This window comes from Lutjanus erythropterus, chromosome 22, assembly GCF_056507025.1.
Source record: "Lutjanus erythropterus isolate fLutEry1 chromosome 22, fLutEry1.hap2, whole genome shotgun sequence".
Lineage (NCBI taxonomy): Eukaryota > Metazoa > Chordata > Actinopteri > Lutjaniformes > Lutjanidae > Lutjanus > Lutjanus erythropterus.
The window spans coordinates 27,354,834-27,365,229 of record NC_139338.1 but is presented as its reverse complement, the minus strand read 5'-3'; the positions used below and the strand labels follow the sequence as shown (position 1 = coordinate 27,365,229).

General features: G+C 36.5%; 1 protein-coding gene across 1 annotated transcript; it reads right to left on the bottom strand.

The window, feature by feature from the left end:
• Positions 1 to 913: 913 nt before the first annotated feature.
• On the bottom strand, positions 914 to 9,895 carry LOC146307051 (tetraspanin-8-like). The gene is made up of 9 exons (XM_084711467.1): positions 9,735 to 9,895; positions 6,838 to 6,894; positions 4,076 to 4,195; positions 3,916 to 3,990; positions 3,200 to 3,295; positions 2,851 to 2,976; positions 2,109 to 2,141; positions 1,940 to 2,023; positions 914 to 1,149 (listed from the first exon to the last, which is right to left on the bottom strand). The coding sequence occupies exons 1-9, from the start codon at positions 9,792 to 9,794 to the stop codon at positions 1,057 to 1,059; spliced, it is 744 nt and encodes a 247-aa protein (XP_084567593.1). The 5' UTR covers positions 9,795 to 9,895; the 3' UTR covers positions 914 to 1,056.
• Between the last annotated feature and the right edge of the window lie 501 nt (positions 9,896 to 10,396).

Genomic DNA, 10,396 nt, shown 5'->3' with positions numbered 1-10,396 from the left:
AGCTGGAAGAGCCGCAGTGACAGATGCACTAGCGTGTTCCTGGCTGCTGTTAGCGATTAGCTCTCCAGCTACACCAGTTTGCCAGCATCACCAGTTTCACAGAGATGAACTTCACTGTTATTTTCTGGTGCGATTGGGGCTTAAGATGGAAAATGAGAGTATTTTCAGCACTATTGTTAAAATAACTGGTGATAACTGTGATGTTTTGACCTCCTCAGGTTAATAAAGCTGACTCATCCTTGAGAACTGGGACAAAACTGTATTTTTAGGGGTTTTGATTTTACGCTTCAACTTCCTAGTGATTAAATTTATTATTAAATGTTACAGAGTTGACAAAATGTTGCTTATAGTGTGCAGCCATTTTATTTTGCTAAGTATTTAAGTTGCTCAGATTTCTCGCAATGCCAATCAAAATACATATTTTTAAAACATAATTCTTACTCAGCTTTGATTTATAAGGCTACAGAGTTGATATGTTATGGTTGAGACAAATCTGATGACAATATTTTGTAGATTTGATGAAAAGTTTACCATTGCTTGAGCAGTTTTCCCGCCTTTTTTTAAACCAGGAAGTGAGACGGGGGTCCTTAGCATATAGCTAACCCTTTTTATGCCTGATAAATTCACGTTTTTGTAAAAATCTGATGGAAATTTTAAACTTTAACATGTTTTGGTCAAAAATGTTTTGTCCCAGTTCTAAAGAATGAGTAAACTGTAGTCAGATGTGGTGAAGACTGAGCATATAAACTGCTTCTTTTGTACAATATGTCTCTGTTACATAAGACTGCTATAATACTGCATATCATCAAATAACGCAAAAGAGATATAATGATTCACAAAAAATAAAAGTCTGCAGATATTATACAGTAGAAAGCTGGGAGAAATAAAAAGTGCTGCCTCATCTTCTCTCTGTCTCCTGCTCTCCATGTCGCTCGCTTAGAAGACAGCAATGACATAAAAAAAAAGAAGAAGAGGTCATGTATTGAGCGCTGAGTCCTCCTGTTATAGTGCAGAGGTTAGGGATCAGGGGTCAGGGGTCAGGGACGGACGGCTCCTTCAGTACCCCTTCATAGCGATGGATGGTCCTCCTGAGTTGTCATGGCGTTTTACCTGATAGATCATCAGGATGGAGACCAGCAGGCCCAACAGCTGTAAAGACAGGTAGACAGTTAGAAAGACCTGCGGCAGGTACAGCAGAACAAATCGACCAACAGCTGTTATAAAAATGTTTTTTATTTCAGTTTATTGCCTGTATATTGTTAGTTTAATAGCTGACTGGGTTGTTCTGAGTGGAGCTAAAAGGTCAAACTGTCTTTACCCAAAAATACAGCTGCAGAATGGACGGCCCCGCTGCTTTTTACTCATTTATATTTAAATTTAAAAGCTTTTATTTAGATCCTCAGAGAAACATTAGAATATAGACGTTTCCTGGATAATCTAACAATAGGTTCATGTTATAGTCATAAGATTTTCAGGTTTGGGGAGTAATGGGATTACAGAATTAGAAAAACTGGATTGTTAGCAGAGTCTCACAACAAATCCAGTTATAGCTAGCAAACCCATCACTACTAACTAAATATACATTCTGGACAAACAATTAATAAACCTAAAATACCTAATAAACATGAAATATCATATTAGACAAAACATTTTTTTTAGATATATATTGAAGTAATCCAAAAGTAAAAGAAAAATAATAAATTTACATCATGTTGACATTGTGATGCACCCGATGCTGGACATTTTCCATGCAGGAAACAAGAACAAGGTTTGGAACTCTCCTGTTTTTATCGGTTCATTTTTCCCTCCTCTGAAGCTTTATGTGGCCGCGGTGATAAGAGATCTTAATGGAGTGCTGGACATCGCTACACTGGTCACAGTTACCATGGTAAAAATAAATAAAGAAATAAAAGCAAAGGAGAATAACAGCAGAACTTACTGCAGTGACAGCAAATCCAAAGCAGAAGGCCATGGCGATTTTGAAGAGGATGTCGACATACATAAAGATGATATCACTGCAGGGCTGCAGGAGAGGAGATGGAGAAAGGGTCATTATCTGGACTCCGTCTCTGACCGGGAAGTTTTATGTTGGGTAACTGATTGAATACCTGTTTATAGATTCGGTCGGGGCCCGTGGTTCCCTGCAAGAAAACAAGAACAAAATATGGTCAACATGAAAAAACGTTAAGAAAAAACAATACTTTATATCGTTTGCTGCCCAGCTAGCTAAATTATTAACAAAATATTACATTATTTGCCAACTATCTAAAATAAAATCTAAAATAACAAATATATTGTTTGCTAGGTAGCTTGCTTAAAAATGTCACGATGTTTACTACCTAAAAGTTCTATTGTTTACTAGCTAGCTAATAGGTTATTCATTACATAATTTGTATATATTATGTGCAAGCTAGCTCAAAAGCTAACTAAACCTTATATTGTTTGCTAGCTGGCTAAAAAGTTAGCCCAGTTAGCCTTCTTATGACGGTCCATTTCATCGTGTTCACTGGAAGAATCCATCTGAACGCCCCTCTCATGTTTTTCTAAGTTTTTCATTCCATCTTAAAAAAAGAAGCCAGTTTATTTTAAATTGGAGTTTAAAGAGGTTTAAATGAATCTTTTTTTTTTTTTATGTTAAGCTAGTTTTAAAGTTTGGTGCAGCATAATTCAGAGTTAAACTAAGTAAATTCATGATTTAATCAGGTTTAAAAATGAATCCTTGTTGGTTCAACCAGTGAGAAAAAAGGTTGCTTTTGCTTTTAGCACCAGCTTTTCCATCAGATCAGACTCACTGAATTCCCATTTTAAATTCTAAACCTGATGTTTCAGTTTCATTTTACAAAAACCAACCACAGGTCTGGATGTACAGCCTTGTCCAATTCCCAGCGGTCCATATTGCTGTCCGGAGGTGCATTCACAGGAATCAGGGATTTTATTACCCCAGTCGGAGGCGCTCACCACTCCACAGCATCCGCTCTGCAAAACCATGAGAATGTGAGTTTTAACTGCAGTAAATATCAATAATATTATGTGAAAGAACTGAGAATAATGCAAAACATAATTACACCAAAGAATAAATCACAAATTATTGGTGCCATTTGTGTGATTGTAATTTAATCATTACACAGAACTCTGTGTGTTAAAGTTTTCTGCCAGCATTCGTCACTCAGAAGGGTTAATATTACACAAAGAACATTACACTCATCTGCAGCGCTTCAATCATGGCTCTCATCCCTTCATCCTTCATGAAGGGCTCCGCCACCGAGGCAGACGCCTCGCTAAACGAAGCTTTTATCTGGAAGAAGAAAAGAACAACATTGGCATCGTGACAGATGGAGAATAAAATCAAAGATAAAGGATGTTATCGTTGGAAAAACAGTATCAGGATAGAGATTTGATACGAAAGTATAGAGTGAAGAAAAACAGAGAGAAACAGTGTCATCGTGAAAGATGGAGCGTTAGCATTTTTGTCCTAAATGACGGTAGAAAATTAAGATTTCTGAAACTTCAATTCGGAGAATCGAAACTGTCAAAATTAAAAATAAACAAATGACTCAATAAATACATTTACATACATTTAATTTATTTACACAAAAAAGTAAAATAAATAAATTAAAAAACATAAATTAATAAATACTTTGGGAAATTAAAACGAAGGAAGAAAAATAAATGTGGCATATTAATTTATTCATGAGGTTGTTCCTTTATCTATTTTTATTTTGTGTCAGTTTCAGTCCCCCATACTTCTGGACATTTTCGTGAATATTTTGTCGGGAGCGAAACTGGACGCAGTAAAGAGTTATCGATGGCAGCGTCAAGATGGACAGAGCATGTTAGCATGCATGCTAAAGTGAAAAGGCTAACAAATAGAAAGACGAATAGATCGATGGATCAACAGATCAATAGATATATGACCTGGTTCCTGGTGACGGCGATGATGATGCCAAAGATCAGCATGATGACCATTCCAAGCGCCATAAAACCTGCAAACTGAACACGAAACAATCTGAGCAACAAATCTAATCAAAGACATCTTTATATGAAGTCATTCTTTTGTTCGGGCTGCGGTACGCACTATTTTGAGGGCGAGTTCTTTCTCGCTGCAGCCGGCGTAGATTCCCAGGCAGGAGATAGAGAGGACGCCGAGGGCGAACACCCAGCTCCACGCCAGACTCGGGCCCCCGACCCCCGAAATCTGCAGGGAATCAACACAACACAGACACTGAGTTACTGCAAAACTGCAACCTCAAACGGCAACTTGAAGCTTCTGTAGACCCACAGAGGTCTGCCAGTCGAGATTAGACCTCTGCTCCTTACTTTAGTTTTTATTTTACATCATCGGCTTCCCAACATTAAGATCGACCACAGACTAAATGGACGCGACAGAAACACTGGGTGGATCCATCAGTGCATCAAGTACAACGTAACAAAATAAAAAAGACTTTACAAGACAAAAAAACGAAGATAGACATAGACATTAAAAGACATAAGAAAACAAAAAAGGAAAACAGAAACAGCCTGTAGAAATGTCCTTTAATAAATCCTGTCCTTCAGAAGTCCATCAAGTGGAAAGTTTGACGTCATTAATTAATTAATTAATTAATTAATTGCCATCTTTTAAACTTTTTTTTTTTTTTTTTTTATTTTGTCCCATAAATACATTACATTCATATGGATTTTTGGTAAGAGACAGAGGCAGTTGTCCTTTTAGGAGCCAAATTTCAGCCCATGGACAAGTTTAAATGCTTCATCCCACAAAATGGACGCTGGAACGCAGGAAACCTAAAATTTCACGATGTTGTTCAGTAAACGCTCGGCAGAAATGAAAAGTAAATCTGATTAGCTGACAACGACGAGCTGAAGGGCTGAAGAGACGCAGGATTTTTTTATTTTTCTGCCCACAGTATTTCTGATCTGATAACTTCTTCAGACCTTCCTGTCTTTCTGTTTCTGCACGGAAAGACGACGGAGCGCGAGAATGGAAAAACTCCCCTCGAAGCTGCATCTGTTCTGAATTAAGAGGAGGAACGAAAGCCTCCACTACGCCTCGGCAGCTTGGCCGCCTTCTTATAAACACCATCAGTCCTTCACCTCAGCTTGTTTTAAACATTTCTAAGCAGGTATTCAGTATTTTCAGATGACTAACACAATCAGCCTTGATTTCCACTGACGCAAACCAGCCTTGGAAGCTGGCAGAGTATCGTGACAGTTTATACTGCGGGTTATAAGAGGTCGTATGAGGTTCTTTAAAAGTTGATGTAAAATAAAAATCCCCAGTAATGAGCACAAACAAACTCTTAAACCCTCTTGACTCGACTTGATTGATGTAATTGTTCACATATGATCTCCTTGTTTCACCCTGTGACTCACGTTACAGTAAATCTGCCGCTCTTTCTGCCAATAGAAATCCTGTGATGGGAAGCTGTAACTGCGTGTTTGCATCAGCGACCGTTGACCGGATAGATAATGAGCGTGGAGGAAACTTCATCTGACTGATTCACGATTTCGTAACCTGGCAGATTGACCTTCCCTCGTTTCCGGTGTGGCTTCCGTTGCCAGCGGCTGTGGTTCGGTTTGTGTTTTCCTGACAGGCGGCAGCTGTCGGCGCCGTCCGATGTTGAAACACCAAGATAAAGTTTGAGGAGGTTCAGAGGAATCGGGGCCAGACTATGTTCTGGGAATCATTCTGGCCATCCATCCATTTCCACCCATCCTGGCTCTTGTCGGGCCGATTACTACTGTTTACTCACCGGAAAAATATGCAGAGGTGGGAGGTAACTAAGTACAAATACTTTGTTACTGTACCTAGGTAGATTATTCAGATATGTACTTTTTTTGAGTATTTCCATTTTTGACAACTTTATACTTTTACTCCCTACATTTTAAGATGGAAGACAGAATTGTTACATTACTTTTAGCGCATTTAAGGGGAATTATTGATTATTTTTATTTTTCTCTGCACACTGCCTTTCAAACACCAAGACCAGCCTAAATGGATGGACAACACCACAGAGATAAGACGGTTCTGTATCCATCAATGCTTATCAAGCACGACAGATGTAACAAGACAAATAATAAATAAGGTGAAAAAGACGTAACAAGACTCAAAAACATAAAAAAGACAAACGACGTAACATGACAAAAACAAATAACAAGTCTTAAAACAGCGTAACAAGATGAAAAAGATGCACCAACATGAAAAATGACGCAATAAAAAGGATGTAACAAGACAAAAAAAAACAACACAGCAAGACAAAAAAAGACAAAAAAGTGAAAGATGACAAAAACACATAATGAGACTATAGACAACACAACAAGACAAAAAAGATATAACAAAAAGAAAAAAGAAAAACAGCCATGACAAGACAAAAACATAAAAGATGCAACAAGGACAAAAAAATCACAAAGAAACATAAAAGTCAAGAGCAACGTAAGAAGACTGAAAACAACATAACAAGATGAAAAACATACCAAAATAAAAAATGACGTTAAAAAAAGGATGTAACAAGAAAAAAAAAAAAAACATAGCAAGGAAAAAGCTAAAAAAAAAAAAATGTAACAAGACAAAAAGTGACATAAAAAAACAAAAAACAATGTAACAAATGAAAAAGATGTAACAAAAAATGACGTTAAAAAAGGTGACAAGACAAAAAAACAAATGATGTAACAAGACAGAAGAGGCATAACAAGATGAAAAACAACATAAAAGCTGCTTGTGTTCTTCTTCCAACCTTTATGCTAAGCTAAGCTAACTGGCTGCTAGCTCCAGCTGCATATTTACCTGCTCGACTAAACATTGAACAAAGGTGTATTTCACAAAATGTTGTTGTTGTTTACCATGGAGCTGTAGGCGCTGGACTTCACGGCCCCGAAGACCAGCAGACATCCGATGAGCTGAGGAAAAAAAAAATCACACGAGTTAGTTTGTTAGCAAAACGGCGGCGCGAGACGGCGGAGCGAGACGTCGTACGGCGGCCGAAGTGTGCCACCAAAATACTGAGTCTTAAAAAGGAAAAGAAAAAATGGCAAAACATAAAGTGTAAAGAATGTAGAAGGACCAAATGACATGTTAATAAATTAAATTTAAATGAAAACATCCTGCTTGCTGCCTCTGGTTTCTCCATCTTTCCTAAATCTATAAAGAATGAAGCATTTTGGCCAAAAATAACATCCTACATTGTAAACATTATACAAGCTGTTACATAATGTTGATGATATAACAGAAAGAAACATGGAGCAGAGTTTCTAAACTGGGCGTGGAGCCACCGTGAGGACAATGATCGGAAAAAAACGTTCACTTCCAAAAAAGAAACATGATGGAAAAATCTTTAGAGCAGCGGTCGCTCCTCAGAGACTGACACGGGAGATTTTATCTGGGTGCCCAAATAAAATTCTGCAAATTTAAGATGATGCTCTTGTTTTTTGTTTGCTTAAAAATGTCCTTTTTCTTTTTTTTTCCTGATGAGAGAAAAAAAAGCTCAGCCTAAATACATTTATTTCTCATTTATCAAGTATTTAAAACCTGCATGATTTCAATAACATGCATCAAGATAATTTATGCACATTAAGTATTTATTAATAAGCCCTGTTGTAAATCAGGTTGAGATGGTTTGTCATTTTTAAAAAAGTGCGTTACTGGGAAAAAAAAAAAAAAAAAAAAGGTTTGGGAAAGACTTTTCTTTTTTTAAAAAAAGTTTCTGTTAATGACTGTGATATATCTGAATATCTTATCATGACTTTAAAGAGCAGGTTTGACATTTTCAAAGTTTTTAAAAGGCTTTAAAGTCACAGTGAAACCAGACTCGACTCATTTAATCAGCTGATTAGTCGAATCAGGAGTGCCGTCGACTGATTGGAACAAAAACCTGCAGCCCCTTCGTGGAACCGTTTGTACACGACGTAACCGAATAAAAGTCAAATGTTAACACACGACATGGAAAGTGTATTTTTCATTTTGAAAGCTTGAAGTGGTGTCTTTGTCTGCAGAGACGCTGCTCTCTGTCTGTATTTAATTAGTTTTTTCTGCTTATTTTGCAGCTGGGGCCGTTTCACCGACCAAAACCGATGGCGGTTGTGATCCTGATGCGTTTACAGGCAGTTCGGACAAATCCTGCTGGCTCTGCCTTTTCTCAGAGGGAATTTACTTTAGTTTAGAGTCAAAGCCTTGTTTTTTTCCCTGTGTTTTTTTTAATGTTTCTGTTCCAGTAGTGAAAACTGATAAAGCAAAATAAATAAATAAAACAGAGCATCCTTTCTCATAAAGTAGATGAGGAGGATGTACCAGTGCATGCTGGGGTTTTTAAATTTCATGTCGTTGTCATTTCTGCACTGAGACACTAGAGGGAGACAGAGCTCTAAAGACACCGGAGACGTCCTCTGTCAGACACCTGACCAGCTGCAAACGTTACCAGATGTCGCTGTATTCAACTATCGAAAGCAAAGTCAACAAGTCGAGTCAATGAAATCTGAAAGAGTCTCATTTCTACACTATAAAACACAAATCATGATGATCGTGTGTTGAAATAATTTACTTTACTTCTTTAGATAAATTAATCTCTAAAACTACTGAGTGAACTTGTTGAAGTGAAAGTGAATCATGACTAATAATTAAATATTTTAAATTTTATCTAAAGTTAAGAAGTAAATTATCTCAACAAAAGATTTTAGGTCAACAAAACTGAAGTTTATTTCAAACCTTAAACCTCAAAGAGCTCATGAAGGCAGCTGTTTTCTCAGTTTTTACAGTGTGACTTGTTTCTCTTTTAATGAAACTGAATTTAGAAAAATTAGGCAAAAAAAAGTTTTTTGTTTTTATTCATAAACTACATTTAGTTCTTGCAGAAAATTCAAATGCAGTTTATTTAATTTTAAAGTTATTTTTCTTCACTCATAAAAAACCCCTTCACATGTTCCTCAAAATTAAAATGGCCCCTTCGAACTCCGCCTTCTTTAATTTCTTTTTTTCTTTTTTTCTTTTCTTTTTTTCCTCTCTGTCTTGTTTTTCTCTGTCAGCGCCGGGAGCTGAAAACATCCTCTGCTGCAGCAGCAGAGAGGAATCAAACTTCATTAGGGGGCAGAAGAAGGGGGTTGGAGGGTGGAATGAAATATGAAGCCGTCCTCTGTCCTGATTTTTTTTTTTTTTTTTTTTTCCCTTTTTTCTTTTTTCCTGTCTCCCTGTTTTACTGGAAATGACTGTTTACTGAACATGAACGAAAAAAAGACGTAATCTGATTGAAACAACGTGACTGAAATGTTCTGTTTCACACCTTTATTTAAAGTTTTATTGCTTCAGATTCAATTTAATTCAACATCATCATGTTTTTAGTGTTTTTTTTTCATGCATGCACTTAATTAAGAGTTTTAGACTTTATTATATTAATATCAAGGTTTTTAAGTATCTTTTTTCTCTTTCTTTTAAATAAATCTGCATTTTGTTGTCTTTTTTAGCACAGAAACTATTTCCTCACTGGCTTTTTAGTTTAGTAAAAGCTGAAATAATTTTTTATCATGTTTATAAACTTTTTACTGCCTTTTAAAACTATTTTCTAAAATCTAACCAGTGGACAGCTATGAAGAAAAAAAACTTAAATTTCTTTTTTGATGAATTTAATCTTACAGTTTTCTTCTTTTTTTTAACATTTTGCTCCAAACACAAACATCAAACAAACAGCAGAAAAAAGGAAAAAAAAAACTTTTTAGAAATTATTTTTTTTTAAAAAAGTGTTTCTACTTACTGCAAACACCACATTGAAGAAGATAAAGAGGCATTTGAGGCATCCGTTAATTTTTCCCATCTTCAGTTTTTGAGTAATTGTCTCTCAGAGGTGAAGAAGAAGTAAACCTGCGTGTGTGATGCAGTGTGTGTGATGATGTGCAGGAGTGTGTGCTGTGATAAACTGCCTGCAGAGTGAATGTGAGCGAGGGGGGGGGGGGCACAGAGTTACAACATGCAGAGCTGATCTGCAGCCAAACCCCCGTCATCTTCCTCACTTCACACGCAATCAGACTTTGAGAAATCTGCTTCAGGTGTTTCACACAGAAAAAAATAATCTATTTAACCTTTAAATAGTAGTGATTGTTTTGATTTGAAAAGATTTTTTTTTTAAGTCTGGGGGGTTTAGTTCAGCACCTGATTTTTCTTATTTAACCGTTTCTAGAGGCCTTTTCAGAAGAGTTATTTTTAACACAATTAATTTCCTACACTGACATGTAGCACAATAAGATGTATGAAAGAGAGTAAACCGAACAAACAGAACATGTTTTAACAGCTTGAAGTCTGATACGAAACCAGAAATATTCAAATTAAGTTTTTGTAGTAAGAGGGACAGACACAGGAAGTCCCCATCTGCTCTGAAGATTCACTTCTTAACTAAAATCACAACTTAAATTTTGAAAC

Excerpts from the sequence above, each read along its gene's own strand:
- LOC146307051 (XM_084711467.1), bottom strand. The coding sequence starts at position 9,794 with ATGGGAAAAATTAACGGATGCCTCAAATGCCTCTTTATCTTCTTCAAT. Across the intron at positions 6,895-9,734 it reads TCTTCAATGTGGTGTTTGCA|CTCATCGGATGTCTGCTGGT; the intron begins GTAAGTAGAAAC and ends TTTTTTCCTCAG. Across the intron at positions 2,142-2,850 it reads GCTGTACATCCAGACCTGTG|GGAACCACGGGCCCCGACCG; the intron begins GTTGGTTTTTGT and ends GTTTTCTTGCAG.